The 20023-nt window shown below is 43.2% G+C and overlaps 1 protein-coding gene across 8 annotated transcripts in view; it reads left to right on the forward strand.

Moving 5' to 3' along the window:
- LARP4B (La ribonucleoprotein domain family member 4B) overlaps positions 1-17349 on the forward strand; it is an 88032-nt gene extending 70683 nt beyond the window's left edge. For 6 of the 8 annotated variants that reach the window (XM_006758154.2, XM_006758155.2, XM_006758158.2 and 3 more), the window contains 5 exons: positions 3151-3196; positions 7039-7200; positions 12363-12487; positions 12570-12669; positions 13976-17349. In XM_006758154.2, coding sequence (XP_006758217.1) covers positions 3151-3196; positions 7039-7200; positions 12363-12487; positions 12570-12669; positions 13976-14248 — 706 coding nt within the window. In that variant the 3' untranslated portion in view covers positions 14249-17349. The remainder of the gene's footprint in view (positions 1-3150; positions 3197-7038; positions 7201-12362; positions 12488-12569; positions 12670-13975) is intronic. The other 2 variants (XM_006758157.2, XM_006758159.2) reach the window with 1 other exon arrangement.
- The last annotated feature ends 2674 nt before the right edge of the window (positions 17350-20023 follow it).

Genomic DNA, 20023 nt, shown 5'->3' on the forward strand with positions numbered 1-20023 from the left:
AGGTATTGGAGGGGGGAAAGGCAGAGGGACACTGAGGAAATACAGACTTCAGGAAGCAGCTGCTACCCATTGGGCAGGGGGACATTGGGAGTGTTTGGGCTTATCAGACTGAGAAGCTTGGAGCAGGACTTGTGGAGCTGAAGCCAGACCCTAATGAGGGGCCTGTCATGCTGCTAGAAGGACAATGCAAAAAAATGCCACCAGATAGACAGGTTTCCAGCTCCTCTCCTTTTCTGTCTACCTGTAATGCTTACTGTTAAGAAAAGCTCCTGGCAATGGAACGACAAGGCCTGAGGAACACCTGCCCGGGGTCATACACAGGTTAAAGGGACCTGAAGCTGAGAAGATCTGGTTGACCAGTGCTATCTAACTGTGGTCACACGGATACGTATAATCCTCCCACAGCACTCGACTTCCAAACTACAGCAGTGATGAGTCAATGTCTTTGCCCAACAATTAGAGACTCCCATACAAATCCTCTGACCCTGAGGACTGCGAATACCACTAGCAAGACATCAGGAGAAGGAGTTGAGCTGGTGTGCAGCAGTACACATGACACACAAGGAAAAGCCAATCAGGAAGCTCTGGTTATACTGATAGGTGGCTCCTTCCTCTTCCTCAACATTTCCTTTGTCTCTAGACAAGCCTTCTGGCAGTTAGTGCTTCAGCTGGAGGGTGATCCTGTAGTTCCTGAGCCTGCTCCCCATATTGGGGCACGTACCACTTCTGTTGCTATGGGATGGGCCTCTGGGTCTGACTAGCACTGCATGGGCACTAAGGTGGCATCTCCTTAGGTCCACTGAGTAGTGCTGATGGGGCGATGGCAGGCAGAAATGCTGCCTCCTCCAGGATGGGGCAGGGCTGGCACCACTAAGGTGATGATAAACAGGCTAGCCTTGACACCAGGATCCCAAGTGTGACTATTGTGCACCTGGGGTGACCAGGAAGAGGCTGGCTGGTCACCACCTTTTTTCTCCCAGCTGTCAGAGGTCTCTGCTAAAGTGGATGATTTCAACACAGATGCTTTCACAGTGTTCCTTCCATAAGACTGCCAAGGTCTTCTGTCACCAGACTTTGAGTCTTGGACTTTGTGGGTCTATCATACAGCCAGATCCTTAGCTCCTCTGCTCAAGAACCAATAAACATCTGTATTTTCATTTCTGTAACCAGACAGTGGATAACAAATATGTTGCTTGAAGTTCTGCCCTCTGTAGTTGATCCCCCTGTACCCTAGGTTTCGGAGGCACTCCTGAGGTGACCTGACACTGTATGGCCATAAGTAATCCAGGTGTGGAACTCCTCCCCGCTTGTCCCTGTGCTGAAGGACTCCCCACAAGGGAGTGATGCACAGAACTGGAGCCCTGGTTCTGATGTGCTACTTCGGCTGCTAGTGGGTGCTAGTGCTTGTGCCTATCTCCATGGCTCAGTGCCCCATCATGATGGGTGGCTCAAGTCCATGGTCACTGATGTCTACAGTCAGGCTTTTATTTTATTTTATTTTAAATACATTTTTATTCATTTCAGAGAGAGAGAGAAATATCAATGATGAGAGACAATCAGTGATCAGCTGCTTCCTGCATGCCCCCTACTGGTGATGAAGCCTGAAATCTGGGCATGTGCTCCGACTGGGAATTGAACTGTGGCCTCCTGGTTTATAGGTCAATGCTCAACCACTGAGCCACACCAGCCAGGCTGCAGTCAGGCATTTAGGCTCTACTAGGAGCCAGTTCCATTTTGATGATAAATCCAATACATTTTATCATCATTCTCTAACAAATCACCTGTGTAGTTCAATGTCAGATTTTACACATCCTGTCATTCCAACTGAATGGATGTTCAAGATGGATAATCATAACAAAAATTTGAAATAGCCACTAGGAATATTCTTTTAATATTTTTATTTTCCAATCTAGACATCATTTTTAGTCCTTTACTATATAGTTTTTGTTTCTTTTGCTTATACGTCTTAAGGCTGGGATTTTGAATCAAAAGTCATTATAAAAGAATACAAAATCATTAGGATTAAATATGTGTGCTCTTACATGTGTCCAATGAAAAATGTTCCAAGTGGGAATCATCAGAGAGATGCAAATTAAAACTATAGTGAGCCCTGGCTGTTTGGCTCAGATCGTTGAATGTTGTCCTATACACCAAAAGGTCACTGGTTCAATTTCTGGTTGGGGCACATGCCAGGGTTGAGGGCTTACTCCCTGACAAGGAGGCGTGCAGGGGCAGCTGATTAATGTTCTGCTCTTACATCAATGTTTCTCTCTCTCTCACTGTCTTTTTCTCTCTCCCTTTCTCACTCAAATCAAAATTTAAAAAATGTTTTTTAAATTAAAAAACAAACTTATAATAAGGTATCACTTCACACCTTACCAGAATGGCTACCATTAATAAATCAACAGACAGGTGCTGGTGAGGATGTGAAGAGAAGGGAACCCTAGTGCACTTTTGGTGGGAATGCAGACTAATGCAGCCACTGTGGAAAACAGTATGGAGTTTCCTCAAAAAATTAAAAATGGAACTGCCATTTGGCCCAACCATTGCATTTTTTGAAAATATATCCTAAGAATCCCAAAACACCAGTCAAAAAGAATATATTCATTTCTGTGTTTATAGTAGTGTTATTTATAATAGCCAAGATCTGGAAGCAGCACAGTGCCCATTAGTAGATAAGTGGATGAAAAGACTGTGGTACATTTAGACAATGGTGGAATACTATGTGGCTATTGAAAAAAAAAGGACTCTTAACTTCTTGTAACAGCAAGATGGACCTGGAGATTATTGAGCTAAGCAAAATAAGTCAGTCAGAAAGACAAATACCATATAATCTCACTAGTATGTGGCATCTAATGAACAAAACAATCTGATGAACAAAATAGAAACAAAGGCATGGATACATGGATCAGACTGACAAATGTCAGAGGGGAAGGAGGTGGGAGGTACTGGATAAAAGAAGGTGAAGAGATTAGCCAAAGAACATACATTCATAGCCCATAGACACAGACAACAGTGGTGAAGGCCAAGGGAGAGGGGGATGCAGGTGGGCAACATGGGGTGGGGAATGAGGGACATGTGTAATAGTGTCAACAACAAATAAAGCTCCAAGTGGGAAAAAATTAACTGTTTTGCTTTTCTCTCCTCTAGGAAAAATTCCTTTGGTTACCGGAAGAAAAGAGAGGAGAAGTTTACAGTGAGTACATCAAGCTTGTATTTTTACAAGACATTTAAATATAATTTATATTAAGCAAGCATGAAATGTAATTGCAGTTACATTAAAAATAAATATTAAGGCATAATAAGGAGCATTTTAAAAGAAGTTTTCTTTTTATGTCATATCCATAAAGTGATAGCTGATATTTTTGATGTTCTAATGGGGAGAAGATGGTAGCTAGTTTTCTGAGGTAGTACATGGTGCATGTGTGTGCATGTATTGTGCAGTAGGTACAGCCAGTACATACTATGCACATGATGTAGTCTATCTGCAGGCATCCACATGAGTTCTTGCGTGTGGTTAACTATATAGTACTAGTGGCCCAGTGCATGAAATTCGTGCACGGAAGGGGTGTGTCCCTCCGCTGACCTGGCCCCCTCTCCAATCTGGGTCTTGCCCCCTAACTGCTGCCATCCCCCACCCCCCGCCGGCCTGGTCGCCCCTAACCGTCTCTGCCTCAGCCTCCACCACTGTGGCTATCTAATTAGCATATTACCCTTTTAGTATAGATAATTTAAAGTAATTGGGCTTGTTCAGTTTGGCAAACAGAATAAACTTTTTCCATGTGGAAAATAATTCACCCATCTCTTTCCTTCAAAACACTATGCAGAAGGCATCATTGCCTCTGCTGTAACTTATGGTGGTGGGCATGTGAGGTGGGGTCCTGTCTTCTTGGGTGATGACAGTTTAGCCTATGTGTAGTTCTCTACTGAGCTTTGTGGAGTGCTAATAGGGTGCGTTTCCACACAAGTGGTGGAGAACATCTTGGCAGTACGCAGGAAGACATGAGGGAAGGAATGGTGTTTCCTGGACTTGGAGGTGTAGAATACACTCTACACTTGGCAAAGACAGGAAAATTATTGGTCCAGTCCCCTGAGTCATCAAGTATGTACTCTCCCATTACAGAAGATGTGTTTTCTTTGGAACTTAGAAAGTGCAAATTAGTCATAATTTCCATAATTCTGTGTTATAGCTGATTTAGTCTAGTTTTTAGTGAACCCTTTGGTGAGGCAATTTATATCAGCTGATTTCAGTTGGAATTAATGATTCCTGTAATGCAGGGGTAGGGAATGTATAAGGCCCTTTGAAATCATTTGGTCTGTCCCTGCCAAGGCATTAGGGGTGAGTTAGTTAAATGTTTGACCAAATATAGCAGACTATTTTTAACTTAACCATGTTGTATGGCCTTCGAATCCTATATAATAAAAGGGTAATATGCAAATCAACCGAACAATGGAACGACTGTTCGCTATGATGTGCACTGACCACCCCTGGGCAGACACTCAACATAGGAGTTGTCTGCAGGCCCCAATTGCCCGGTTGGGGCCTGCCGGCCAACCTCTCAGGTTCCTTCCCCTGGCCATCAGGCTCCAATTGCCTAATGGTGAACAGGGAACCGGGGGTGGGTGGCAGCAGATGCTGGTGGCACCACACCAAAGCCTCCCCCCCCCCTGGTTGCCCCACACATAGAGGGCAATTCACGGCAGGGACAGGGCTGGCCAACGTCTTGGTCACTCCCCCTGACCAGCAGGCTCTGATTGCCCGATGTGAACAGGGACCCAGGGGTGGGGGATGGGGCTGGCTGCCAGCAGCCAGGGAAGATTGCCCTGATTGCAGGACAGGCCTAGGGACCATACCCATGCACGAATTTCATGCACCGGGCCTCAAGTGATGTTATAAGTATCCAAATGACACTTGGCAGAAAAAGGTTCCCCACCCCTGCTGTAATGTTTAACAAGACTATCATCTGTATCTCTTCAGAGTCTAGTTATCTTACATGAGTTACTCCCATTGCTCCCTCACTATATCACCTAAAAAGGTGAAATTTTCTCTCATTGCCATTTCTGTTTCATTTTGTTCCATGTTCCTAATTCACATGTTCATATCTGGGAACCTCTTAGTAGCCCAGGCACGTAACACAGTTATACTTGTTAAAGAGATTGCACCTGTTGCACATTCTGATGATTTCAGAAATCTAAGAAACATAACATACAGGTGAGTGTTGGCCCGACCAAACCCATAGGACTGGGGCAGCATTCATACTTCACGTAAAGCCCATCAAATGCTAAAAAATGTTAGGCACCTACCTTCCAGAGGAAATCCCATCCTTAGGTCCTGTCATTGTGTACCTCTTGTGTCTGGGCAGTTATTGCCTGTCTCTTTTGTCCCTAAAAATAGTGATGTAAATTTTTGTGAAGTCTTTCTCCTTAGAAATGCTTAGCTTCTGAAAACATGAAGATCTATAAAAACCTGAAAATTGCTTAGAGATCATGGTGTCTATGCATAGCCTTATAGGTTTGCTGAATTACAGAGACCATCATGGCTCCTGTTAGTTAGTGCAAGCTCTACTCCAAGGACTCATGACTGAGCAGAGTGAGGCTCGACTCAGTGCCTGCACTGTAATGAAGGAGAGTGGCTGGCAGGCTGCCCAGAGGAGGCATGGGATTGCTGCCACCTCGTATCCATGTCATCCTTAATCTGCTCTCACATGAGTTCTAACAGATTTTCTCCAGATTCTGCTTCTGGAGGAAATGATCTTCCTGTTAGTATTAGTATAAGTTTCTGGGGAGTATCAGTCCTTTGAAGTTAAGTGAGCCCCATAAGAGCTTTGTATCCACTCAAAGTGGCGAACGTTCAACAAAAATACCACCTAAATAGAAACTTCATTTCCTTTCTGTTCCTTTATGCCTTCAGCCAAGGACCTGAACACCTACAAAATTACTTCTAGCTTATTAGAACAGGTTGATTGTTGTTTTTCAATAAAATTATATCATTGCCTTTTTCCTGAGAGCTTGGGCTTACGATTTACACTTGGATATTATTCTGCTGAATTTACTTTCTTGAAGTCAGGAATGTAATAATACCATATTTTTACTTAGGGATTTAAAAATACAGTGTTTCCATAAGTTTATTTTCAGACTAGAGGCCCGGTGCATGAAATTCGTGCACTTGGGTGGGGGGGTTCCCTCAGCCTGGCCTGCGTCCTCCCTCAGTCCGGGAGCTGTCAGTTGAACATCCTTAGCACTGCTGCAGAGACTGGAAAGGCTCCTGCCACGGCGCTCGTCAGCCGTGAGCCTGGCTTCTGGCTGAGTGGCGCTTGCCCTCCTCCTCCATTGAGCATCTGGCCCCTGGTGGTCAGTGCACATCATAGCAACTGGTCGTTCTACCGTTTGGTCAATTTGCATATTAGCTTTTATTCTATAGGATAATTGACCCCCCCCCTTTTTTTTATTAAACCATTTTTTTCCCCTAATGGAAATCTTTCATACATAAGTTGTAGAAAGTTGGAAGAGTGGCCTTATTTTTTGTTTTTGTTTTTTGTTTTTTACTGTCTTTTATGACCTAAATGACACACTGTTTCATAATACAAAATTTGTATTGAGATGAATAGGTTAATGTCTAGCCTCGGGCTACTCTGATTTTTGACAGTGGGGTCCACTTGTTCCACAGAGTCTTCCTTGTCCATAGCTATCACTTTGTGGCTTACCTGTGTCCTGCACAGTCTGTGTCTGCCCACTGTACCAGGGACCAGAGGGTATTGGTCATAGAGAAGCAGCTCTGCACAGCAGTAACCTTTAAACCTTAAGGGCTCAGCTTTACAGCTATACTCTCAGTGGTGGAAGTTGCCTTCTAAGTGACTTGACCTACTAAGTGACCTTTGATTAGGTGACAAAGTTGTTGTGGTCAGATTATGTTTGTCTTTTCAGACAGATGTGGAAATCAGAAGATTAGAGAACAGATTATTGCCTTACTATTCTGGTGTGTTTCTTAGCCCTGTACTGTCTACACTTGTGCGACTTTGTGGTGGTGTTCTTTTTCAGAGGAGTCAGACCCAATCTCCAACGCCACCAAGACCTCCATCCCCGAGTTTTGAATTGGGGCTGTCTAACTTTCCCCCGTTGCCTGGGGCAGCAGGCCACTTGAAGACTGAGGACTTGTTTGAAAACAGGCTGTCTAGCTTGCTGCTAGGATCAAAGGAAAGGGTAAGATACGTGTCACAAGCTTAATTGTTGCTAGCATATACTAAGCATTAATTTCCTAACAGGCACTGGGCTGAGCTCTTTACACACACAATATTTTCCACAGGCAGAGGAGGTTCAGAGAGGGTAAAGGATTTTCAGAGGCCACACAAATTTTGAATGGTAGGGTCAAAGCTGAACCCAGGACTGGAGCCTGCCTCTTAGTTCCCAGTCTGCCAAGGTTCAAGGGAGAAACCTGTGCCATGGTGTGCAGTTTAGATGCTTTCTCTCACCCAGAAACTCAGATTGCATTTTTATTATTGCTATTCAGGACTTGCATTTATTTACCAGTCAGAAGAATAAAACAGAAAAACCTGGATTATACCAGAAGTAATATAATTTTTAGTAAACTACACGAATAACAAGAAGCCTGAAACAACTTTAATACTAGTGGCTTTTGGTGAGCTCTGTAGGCTCCAGACAAGCTGCTTTCAGTCCTATGTGATTACGATCCCAGGAATCAGCTTGTGCTACTGAAGTCACACAGAATTCTTTTCCAGCACTCCTTTTGGGATCTGCTATAGTTAATGAGGTACAGAGAGCTTTGTGCTGCTGCCAGGAGTAATCCCCTTATGTATTTTCCAATGGAAACCCATTCCATATCATTCCCAGATGTCAGGCATCAGAACACCCTGCCCCTTGGATTGGAGAAGGCTGCATCTAGACTATCTACACTCAGGGCAACCTTGAAGCCCATCAGTCACCAAGCTGAGGCTTACATGGGATTTATAGCCAGTTTTTTCAGTCCTCTTTATGCTGGTATGTGATTACTGCTCCTGTTTTTAACCTTTAAGGTTATAATATCAGTCACATATTAAACTTGTGCATTATTCTAAACTTTTAGAATAATGTTTTGTGTATTCTAAACTTTTTTAAAAATATGTTTGTATTGATTTTTGGGGAGAGGGAGAGAGAGAGAGAAACATTGATGAGAGAGACACATTAAACAGCTGCCTCCTGCATGCCCCCTACTGGGGATCGAGCCCACAACCTGGGCATGTACCCTGACCAGGAATTGAGCCCAGGACCTCTTGGTCCATGCGACAATGCTAAGTCCTGTGAGCCACACCAGCCAGGCGCGTTATTCTAAACTTTTAAATAGTAATTTCTGTGTTCTAAGTGCCTCATAGAACTAAGTGCATTTTAAAGATTGTGGTCTAGTTTTCAGACTGACTTTATTGCCCCCATTGGTGGACAGAGCAAGCTGGCCTATCAATTATTCTTATATTTAAGTTTCTGTGTAAGATTTATTTGGAAGAAAGAGTTGCTACTTTAAAAAAGTCAGAGCCTGATTCCATGGCCAGGTGAGAGCCTGCATCCCTGCTTATTTTGGGAGCACCTACAATAGTTTCTTCTATCTCTGTGACCCTTGAGATTCAGAGCTGGTGGGGAGGGGACTTAGCAACTGTGCAGGAGCTTGGGGAAGGCCTCACATTTGATGTGCTGGTCACATTCTGACTCCTTGCATTCCAGTGTGTCAGGATCAAACAGATCCTTGATAACAGATTTTCCAAAAAAGGAGGTATTTCCTTTTCCCACATTCCCACCAACCTTGAATACAAAGTAATAAAAGATGTTGGTTCTCAGGGAGGTTGCACGTGTCTGCTCACCCCTGCTGGAGGCAGAGGAGTATAGATGTTACTGTTCTATTCCTCTCCTTCAGCACTTTTCTGTTTAGTTTAGTTCTGAACCTTTTGTCTACTTTGAAAAGTACAATTTTAGGAAATTTCTTTTTACACTTGATCTCCCTTCCAATTATTTATTTACTCTCTTGCCTTTCTTATTAATTGCACATCATGAAGAAGACAGCGTGTATGAGCTGTCACTGTGTACAGGGGTGGGGTGGGTGTCAGTGGCTGGAGATCTGGTATCAGGCTTTGCTTTATGACCAGGGATGATTAATTTAAAAGTTCTGAGTTCAGCTTATTCCCCTGTTAATTGAGAAAGTTAACACATCACTCCCTGGGATTGTTTTTATGTTGTTATTTTTTTTCTTTTTAAATTTTTTATTTTCTTATTTTTTAAATCTTTATTGTTGAGAGTATTACAGATGTCCCTCTTCTTTCCCACCATTGCTCCCCCCACCACCCCCCCGTTCCTGCCCCGTCCCAGGCCTTCACCACCCTATTGTCTGTGTCCATAGGTAATGTATATATGCATATAAGATCTTTGGTTAAACTCTTCCTGACTTCCCTCCCCCATTTCCTCTGAGATTCATCAGTCTGTTCCATGTTTCCATGCCTCTGATTCTATTTTTCTCACAAGTTAATTTTATTCATTAGGTTTCTTGTTCATTTATTTTGTTTTTTTAGATTCAGTTGTTGATAGATATGTATTTACTGCCATTTTATTGTTCATATTTTTTACCTTTTTTTCCCCTTCTTCTTAAAGAATACTCTGCAACATTTCATGTAATACTGGTTTGGTGGTGATGAACTCCTTTAGCTTTCTCGTCTGTGTAGCTCTTTATCTGACCTTCGATTCTAAATGATAGCTTTGCTGGATAGAGTAATCTTGGTTGCAGGTTCTTGCTATTCTTCACTTTGAATATTTCTTGCCACTCACTTCTGGCCTGCATGGTTTCTGTTGAGAAATCAGCTGATAGTCGTGTGGGTGCTCCCTTGTAGATAACTAACTGCTTTTCTCTTGCTGCTTTTATGATTCTCTCTTTGTCTTTAACCCTTGGCATTTTAATTATGATTTGTCTTGGTATGGGCCTCTTTGAGTTCCTCTTGTTTGGGACTCTCTGCACTTCCTAGGCTTATAAATTTATTTCTTTCACCAGGTAGAGGAAAATTTCTGTCATTATTTCTTCAAATAGGTTTTCAAATTCTTGTTCTCTCTCTTCTTCTGGCACCCCCATAATTGAATGTTGGTACGCTTAAAGTTGTCCAAGAGACCATCTTCATATTTTTTTATTCTTTTTTCTTTTCTTATTGGATGTTTTTGGTTCCTCATATTTCAAATTGTTGATTTGATTCTCAGAATCCTTTACTATTTAATCCCTGTAAATTATTTTTTATTTCAGTTAGTGTATACTTAATTTCTGACTTGACATTCTCATAAGATCCTTGAAAGTCTCACTAAGCCCTTTGAAGCTCTAATGAAGAACTGTGATTTTGAACTCTGAATCTAGTCGTTTGCTTGCTTCCATTTCTTTCATTTGTGACCTGTTTCTTTGTCTCTGCATTTTGGCTGCTTCCCTGTGTTTGTTTCTGTGTATTAGGTAGAGCTGCTATGTCTTTTGAATTGGTGGAGTGGCCTTATATAGTGGGTGTCCTGTAGGGCCCAATGGCTCAGCCTCTTTAGTCACCTGAGCTGAGCACTCTAGGTGTGCCCCTGTGTGGGCTGTGTGCACAGTCTTACAGTTGAGTCTTAATTGCTGTTGGCATCACTGGGAGGAATTGACCTCCAGGCCAACTGGCTGTGAGCACCAGCTGCAACTACAGTGGGAGAGCTGCTGTGCAGAAGAAACTACTCAGTCTGCCCCTTGAGTGTTTTGCTTGTGGATGTGTAGAGTTGTAATCTGGTATGGTCGGAAGCTTTCCACCAGGTGCACTGGCTCTGGGGCCATCTGATAGGAGCTACAGAGAGATCTGCAGATGGCTGCTATTTGTATTGGGTTTAGAAGTGCCAAGGCGAGGCTCAGCTGTGAAGTAAGTCAGGCTGATGCTAGTGCTTGGTCTTCTATTGACACTTTAAGGTATGCTGACACCAGCTGTAGCTTGTTTGAGGGATTTTATGGAAGTCTGAAGCCTGAGCCAGGACAGGCAATTCATATGGAAAAGTGGTTGCAAACAAGCTTGGGTGGGGCTACAAATTGGATGGGGCAGGGTCTCAGGGAATCACCAGGGTGGAGTGAACATTGTGAGACAGGCTGATGGAGACTCAGATATGGCTGCCAGTCAGCTCTGAGATCCCAACACAGGAACAGTGACCCCTGCGAGCACTGTTGTCTGGGAGAAAACTGCCCCCAGTTCCTGGTGCCATCCCAATGCCAGATAATCCAGTTCCTCCCCATATGTGTCTGGATTCCCCAAAGCTGCCTGGTGCTGGAGTTCAGAGTCTAAGTTCATGCACTGGCCCTTTAAGAACACCTGGGTGTCCAGCAGCCTCCATGTCCCTCAGCCATAATCCCCATTGGTTTTTATAGCCAAAGTTAGGGGAACTTCTCTTCCCAGCTCTGGAACCCTGGGCTGGAGGTCTGGTTTGGGGCTGGGACCCTTTGCTCCTTATGGGCGGCCTCCACAGCCCTCCCGATTACATAAACTGCACATTTAGGTGTTACCTGCTTGGTCCACACCTCCTCCCCTCCTACCAGTCTCAGTGTGCTTTCTTCTTCTCTACTTGTAGGACTTCCATTCATCCAGCTTTCAGGTGGTTCTGAATGAATGATGGTGGTCCTGTATTTTAGTTAGAATTTTTTTAAGCATTTTTTTTTTTATTGATTTCAGAGAGGAAGGGGGAGGGAGAGAGAAAAACATCAATGATGAGAAACAATCATTGATGGGCTGCCTTCTGCCCACACTGGGGATTGAACCTGGAACCTTGGACATGTGCCCTGACGGGGAATCAAACCATGACTGATTGATAGGTAACTGCTCAACTGTTGAGCCATGTCAGCTGGGTGTTAGTTGTAATCCCATCTTCCCTGGAATTTTTTTTTTTTTAATTCAGGTGGAGTCAACTGTCAGCACCTGCACTCACTTCAAGACACTCCAAATTACATTGATATGGAGGTGTTGGTGTTTTGGGTTTTTGTTGGTTTTATTGAATTGTGCTAGGAAGCCTACATTTAACAGGTATCTGTATTATGTACTAGGCTGTGCTGGGCATGGGGGTGTTGGAGATGAATAGGTGTTTTGGAAAAACAAGCTGGCAGATAATACGATGGAAGCACAGAAGCGGGCCAAAGACTATGAATGAGTTGCTGGGAGGGCAGATTGGTCTCTGTTTCCTTTTCTGACTGCCCACCCTGCACAACAGCACCTACCTGGTGCCACAGGAATGAGGGTAGGCAGCTGTCTGAGTCAGTTGGGCTGGTACCCCTGTTGGTGTGTTGTAGATGAGAGCTGTGACCCATGCTTCTCTACCTGACTGTATACTCTGACTTCAATGATTTTCAGAGCCTCAGCGCAGACACAGGCACGAGCACTCTTCCCACAGCAACCTCCAGAGAGCCCTCAGGGCCAGTCTCCTGCACATTGTCTGTGGCCCATGAACGAACCCCTTCCCCCGCCCACCTGCCCGAGTAAGTATAATCCTGCTGCCTCCTCCTGATCCACTGGGATTGCTGTTATGTGTGACTCATGTGTTCCGTGGCCTTTTCACAGGGACCCCAAGGTGGTGGAGAAGCCGAGGGAAGCCCTGAGTACAGACAGACTTACTTCCACCACCGTCAGTAAATCGGTGCAGGTGAACGGCACCACCACGGTAGGTGCCAGGGGCACGGGGCCGGAGGAAAGCAGCTCCTTCTCAAATCAGCTCAGTGTCAGCAGTCTGATTTGGTGGGCTTTTACTGCTGTGTGCAGTGTGCTTCCTGTGCAGGATACCTTGGATATGTGCTAATTGCTTATTTCTTGTCACCACTGCTATGGGCTCTCTAGTGTCAGTTGAGGGGGCTTGTCCTTTTGAGTAATCTCAGAACTCCAGCTCCTGTTCCCCATAGGATACATGCTCCATCTGAGTGTGGCTGTTGCTCACAGGCACTGAGAACACATGCCAAGTCCACCCCCTCCTTCCTTCCCTTCCCTCCAGGTGGACCCAGCCTATTCTGTTTTGTGTTTCCTCAGTTTGATCTTGGTGAGCTTTGTCATTTAGATTAAGGAGTTAAACCCTTACTGTCCCCTATTTTGACTCTTTAAAGAAAAGACCTTTTTTTAGGTTAAAATTATTTTCAAGTTAACAAATGATTTATTTAACAAATAATTGTAACTATTCTTTGGTTACTTAGCCTTAATGCTTCCACTTACCTGAAAAACTACTAAGTTTTTTTCCAAGTTTTAAATTCTCCCTTTCCTAAACCCACATGACCAGTCTATAGTTAGAAATGAATGCAAAAATTTTAAAGACAATTCTGACGTTCATTTGTAATTTGGACTATTTGTAGGAAGCAAGGGCAGAGAAAGCTGGTGCTGTTCATGTCTTCTTGGGGCACCTGGTTTTCTAGGCCTCCTTTGGGACCTCATGTGGCTCAAGAATGCTTCAAGTTGGAAGGAGTTCAGTCAGAACTTTACACATCAATGCCTTTCCTAGTTTTGCCTATTTTCATAAGATATTTCTAGAATTTCTTATTGGAAAAGTTGTGCTGCAGGGGAAACTACATTTTTTAAAATTTATGACATCTTTTAAAGTAAAAATATTTTTGAATCTGGGAATTGGTTACAGTTGAAAACATTTTTGTTCTTTTTTTTTTTCAATCCTCACCTAAGGATATTTTTTCCATTGACTTTCAGAGGGAGGGTGGAGGAGAGAGAAACACTGATATAAGAGAGACACATTGATTGGTTGCCACCCGGCCTAGGGCCGGAGATCAGACCTGAAACCCAGGTATGTGCCTTTGGGAATTGAGCCTGTGACCCTTTGGTCCACAGGCCGACGCTCTAATCCCCGAGCAACACTGACCAGGGCAAAAAAAATGTTTTTTTTACCTTAGAAGAACAGTATTTCCATCTGTTGCCCTAGAGATGAGATGTCTTGTTCTGCATGTAATTAATCCCAGAGCTGTGTCTTTTCCTAGGAACTGCGAAAACCCAGCTACGCCGAGATTTGCCAGAGGACAAGTAGAGAGCCTTCATCCTCCCCATTGCCACCCCCAAAAGAACAAAAGCCAAACACTGTTGGTTGTGGGAAGGAAGAAAAGAAGCTGGTGGAGAGAGAGCTCCCTGTCCCCAAGTCCAACCAAGGACTACCCAGTGACCAGAGAAGGCCACCGGGCCGCCGGTCCTCACCCCCGCCTGCAGGGAAGCATTCACACAGAGAACAGAGCTCCCCTCCCAGGTCCCCTCAGTGAGCGCCGAGGTCAGGGAGGTCTGTGAGGAGCTGAGGTCGCCACAACTAAGCACTGTCCCACTCGGTACCGAGAATGAGCCGCTGGTTAGGAGCTTGCAGTGTAGACAAGGCCCATGAGATGCCTGCAAGTTATTTTCTTCTCAGTCGGATGTTCCCCCCTCTTGAAAAAATCTATTTTTCAGGATTTAATTAATATAAACCTTATTTTAGGTTGGTGCTTAACTGGAGGTGATGCATAAGTCTGATTTTTTTCAGGATAGAAAATGCATTTATCCTAACAAATTGATATTTTTTATTAAGCCTCCATGTGGCTATGAATGCAAGCTATAAATAGTGAGTTTTTCTAAATTTAGCGGAACTGTGCTACTTTATTTTTTAAAATAACTGGTTAGCAAGTACATATCTCTAAGGATGTCAGACCAACAGGCAAACGGGCGAAGCTGAGGGCTTGTGGGTGTAGCCTGGAGAAGGGATGGGTCAGAGGATACCACACACTGGCCTGGGCCGTGTACTTATTCAGAATCCTAACAAGTGATCCTAACTTTTTGTAAAAAGTACAGTCCATTTTTTATCTACTGGGCAGAATAAATCTGCAGAGAGCCCCTGAGAGCCTAAAACCTTGAGTTTCGATGCACTGCAAGCAAGTAACCAGCTCCTCACTCCAGTCTCAGTGGCTATTATGTAAGATAAATTCAAAGCACATTGTGAATAGAACTTAAATGAAAACATAAACTTTGTTGCCCACTGACGTGTTACCATGACATTGTACCCTGGTGGTGGTTTGTTCCCATGAGCTGGCGGGAGGGCTGGAAGCCCATAGGGCTCCCAAGCCTCCCACACATTAGCCGGCTTCCATGGGCGCCTCCCTGTACCTCCGCATCGGCGCACGGACTGAACATTACTTAATCGTGAGAGAATGTGTTTGTGGTGCCCTGTGGTGGTGGAGGATAAGAATTCCCGCTCTCTTTACCTCCAAGATGAGGGTCTCACTGATTCCCTTCTGGAAGTGCTGCACTCTGAACCCGCATGCACTAAAGCTAGCAGTTTATAATAAAGTTAAATATAAATTATTTTCTTTTAAAATGCCTAAATTTTTTCTTTAAGTATTCTGAGCAGCAGACAGTAAACTAAGAGTCTTTCCTGCTAAATGTAACCATACAAGTTTATTCCACAAAATGTTATTTAACAAGACTGAAGGTTTTTTTAAAAAAAGTTATTTCCATCCAATATTTAAAGACTTGAATTTTATTTAAACTTGAAAATGACTTTGCCTTAACTTTTGTATAAGACAGCGTAGAGTTCCTGGAGACCGGCCCATGGGTTGGCGTGAGTGGATTGCAGTTACTCAGTGATGTGGGATCTACTGGCGCTAGTTTTACTGAGTAAACGTACTGGAGTATGAGAACTAGCCGTCATGTTTGTAATATACCTTGAAGATCTTACACAGTTGATCTTTTTTCAGATTGTTGAAAAATCCTGTAAATGCAAATAGTCGATACTGTATTAAATATGTGCACTTGGGAGTGTGTGCTTTGCTTGTACAGTTGTAAATAATCAGAACATATTAAAAAGGTACCCTAAAGAGAAAAATCTGATAAAAATTATTGATATATTATAAATGTTGCTATTGAGCTGGATGTAGATAAACTAAATGTTGTGGTTTGAATATTATTTTAATTTGTTGAGGTTTTTCTTCCCGTTTAAACTGGTGTGTTGAGCTGATTCTGCCGCTTTGCTACTGCAGAGGGAAATGGACAGTCTCATGAAAGCCTATGGATGTGTCCATGCTCTTCCTAAAAGTATGTAAATATGTGTTAATCATAGCTGGTGTGAAAGGGTTTTTGAAGTGTAATGTAGAAAGCAGAAACTGGCAATATCTTCCAGGGAAGTGAAAAATAATCTACTACTGAAAATCACAGGTAGCCCAGCCTGATTTACCTTGCCAGAGGAAAACGCCCTCTTCAGAGCAGCCAGCATCCTTTAAACACCTAAAAGTACACCACAGTGCTAATATTGTGCAAATGCCTGTAAAAGGAACATGGAAATTATTTCTTTGTGGTTGCCAGATAGCTGATGAAAAAATCAGAAATAACTGACCTCTTCTACCCGAACAAATGAGTCCCATAAAAAGAGTTGGAAAGGCAAGCTCCAAGCCTAGGAATTCTTAGTGTTGTGATCTTTGCTGGAGGAGGGAACCACGGTCATCCCCAAATGATATAATGACAAAGCCTTTCTGTGAGGCAGTGCCTGCTGGTGAGTGGAGAGCCCAGCAGCTGCATGCAGGATGAAGGTGGTCACTGACAGTCACGGCGTGGCGAGGTGTGCGCTGCAGCGACCGCTCCCACAGCCAGTCTGTGGCATCCAGAATTGAAACGTTGCTCTGATGGATTTTTATAACATCCATTTTAATTAAGCAAAGTGATATGCCAAATAACTGTATAATGTCCTAAAAACCTTCCTGATACTATCCTTTAGATTTTCTACACAGAAAAGAATGAGAGTTGGGACAACAGGAAGCTGTGATGCAAATGGCTAGTAGTATATGGCTTTGTACATTTTAAAAAATGTAACTCTTTTTCCCCAGCAGTATTTTGAGGTATAGAATCAGAGATACAACGATCACAAATGACATTTTAACTTGTACAATCGTGTGATGATGATACTTTGGAAATATAGGAATCTGGCCCCATTTCTACAGATATGAATTTCAAGTATTGTAGTTGCTTCTTAAAGAGTTAGTGTCATGATATTTCTGATCAGGCCCTCCCCTGTAGGCTCATCACCAGCTGTCACTAGCTGTAGTCAGGAGCGCTGCAGGTTATGTTTCTCACAAGGTAAGCAGGTGAGGAGGGTGTGAGCTGTCGGTAGAGGTTACACAGAAAGCAGCAGACAATCGAAGACTGAAGGAGAGCCAACAGATGCCAGTTCACAAAACAGGAGCTTTCTTGAGGATTTTTATTTTTGTTCTATTTTCATTAAGACTGGAATCAAGCTTATGTGTAACTATTGGTAATTTAAGTTTCCTTTTGTGTCATTCAGTGTAAAACTGTCTAATTTGAAAAAATGTAGGTTATGAAAAATAAAGATTTAGGCACTGTTCAATTTTTCTTTTGATTTTTTTTTAAAAATTAAAATATTCTTTGAGTGTATCTTTTTAAAAATAACTTTTTCTGAATTCCCATCTGTGTACATGAGAATGAAATACAAGTTTGTTCCAACTTGTGTTTGAATTATAAAGGCTTCTAGCACACATGTGAATGATCTGCAGCATGAGGGTCGGCTTAATGTTTGAAGGTACTCAGAGCGAACGTTGAAATCAAATATTCATGAGGAAACTGTTCATTAAGCCCAAGATTTACCATAAAAGTAAATATCCCTGTGTCAGGATCTTTTATTTCTTGTGTTAAAGGGCCATGTCTCTTGAGTTGTGTTCATAAAGTCACTCAGAGTCGATATGTGGTTGTGTGGTTTTCAAACCATAAGTGAGCCTCAAAAACAAAGTAGTTGGTCTATGCTTAAACAGTGGTGATACCAACACTAGTAAAAGGCTGAAGGTAGATGAAAATTCTAAGTATATTATTACTTTAGTGGACAGTCGATTAGTTGTTAATTGACCAATTTTCTTTCACGAATTGCCTGTCCATATCCTTTTTCATTTTTCTACTAGGTTATCTTTTTCTTATTGACTTGGTTTTATTTTTTATCTGTTTTGGCTATTCTTTGTCCGTTTATATGTTATAAATATGTTCTCAGTCTGTACTAGTTGTCTTAACTTTATTTTAGAGTATTTCTTATTTTACAGTTTTTTAATTATGTAAATGTATCAATCTTCTCCTTTAGGTTCAAGCATCTTGGTCTTGTTTATGAAATCTTTCCTCACTTCAGAGTCAATCTCTTTTTATATATATTTATGTCTTTAGTCCATCTGGAGTTCATTGATCTGTGTGTATGTGTGTGTATGGTCTGAGGTAAGAACCCAACTTCACTTTTCCATCATATGGAAAGTTTCTTTTTCCTGTATCATTAATTAGTTCCTTATTTCTCCACTGATGTGTAAAGCCACTCTTGTTACAGAGTTCCCACATATGCATGCATCTTTACTTGGCTCTCATTCTATGTTCTGTTTCCTTGCTGACACCATAGAATACCATTCACCCATTATTCTGTGTTCCTAAGTATTTCCTTTGTAGAACTCATCATAATGACAACAAAATGTGCTCTGTGAAGGCAGGAATTAGGCCCATCGGGATCACCATTGTGTCCCCTGTCCTTTGTACACTGTGACATAGTAGATGCTCAATAAATATTTGTCAAATTTATGAAATATTTATTGAGTATGTATTCTCCATGCGCAGCACCGGCCTATGAAATTTAAAAAAAAAATAGGGTGATGTATTAATTGCTATTTCAGCATAGCCACACCAAAACTCGGCTTAAAATGACAGTCATACATGGGGATTTGGCCGATGTGGCCTCGGTAAGGCTGCACTTGCTCACAGGTGTGTGCATGGGCTACTCTGGGCCTTTTTGTGGGGGTGTGGGGATCACACACTGCTATTCACCTCTGCATTTCGTCTTTGGGCCAGCAGGGAGGCATGTCCTCTTGTCCTCCTGTCTATACCTACCCTTTTAGGGCAGACTCCTGCAGGTCCATAACTCTACACTTCATCAAATGTGGGTGATTCCACAGCACCTGAAATCCAAGCCTACCTGGGGATCAGCAACAATCATGTCACTGAAGAGGAAGCTCAAGATGTCCTCAGGGACCTGTGCCCTTTCCTCGCTCTCCTGCCGTCTCAGGGTCAGCTTCGTCCTCGGTACAGGATGCTGCAGGAGCCATGTTAATATCGAGGGAGGAAAAGGCTATTCTGTGGCATTTAGGAATTACGCCAAACCAAACGTAAATTTCACATTTCATTGGCCAGAGTGGGGACCTGTGTCTATTCTTGAAACTGAATGCTTTCAGACCATTTAGGTTGGGTAGGCCAGGGAGGGCGGGGCCCCAGACTGGTTGGGACTCGCTCTGTTAGGAAAGGGGAGGCAGCCCCTCAGGCTCCAGGCTTCTGTATCACATTCGTGTTGTGTGGCCACCTGAATTTAGTCAATATTTCAGAGCTGCCACATTCAAGGTAGGTCTTTTGTTTCCTGCACAACACACTATCTCAGCTGGTACCAGTTACTCCACTTAACAGCTGGAGTAACCATTTCTTCCTATATCTAATCCAACACTCCTGTCACCACCTCTACATTCATAAGACACCCTGAGCCTCCCGTCATTCTGCTTAGTCATTGTCACCTCTTAAAAGCCTCTTAACTGGCCTCCAGTCCACTGACACCCCCAGCCCCCTTCAGCCACAGGGGTCCTCCTTAAGTGTTCCCTGGCGTAAACGCTGTGACTGATCCCATGGTGCAAAATGAAGTCCAAACAGCATTGTCCAGGTCACTCTCCAGTGAGCTGCCCAATTTCAGGTTGGCCCTTAATCCCTGCACTTAGTCTCCAGCTGCTCATCACACCCAGCTGCTCCACTTCAGTGTTTCCGCAGCTTGGAAGCCTTCTCCCACCTCTGGCTGACTGCTCTTCCTATCACACAAGTTCTGTTCACATGTTGGCTCTTCACAGAGCCTGTCCCTGAGCCCAGCCCAAGGCACCTCTATCTTATTTGCGTCTCATCTAATTTGTTTACTTGCTTTTGGCCCAAATTCCCTGTCTCCTCAATGTCTGGAGAGTGGTTCTGCCCACTATGGGTGTCTCATAAATCCATTCATGTATTAAGCA

Source organism: Myotis davidii, unplaced genomic scaffold, assembly GCF_000327345.1.
Source record: "Myotis davidii unplaced genomic scaffold, ASM32734v1 scaffold194, whole genome shotgun sequence".
In the NCBI taxonomy this organism is placed as follows: Eukaryota; Metazoa; Chordata; class Mammalia; order Chiroptera; family Vespertilionidae; genus Myotis; species Myotis davidii.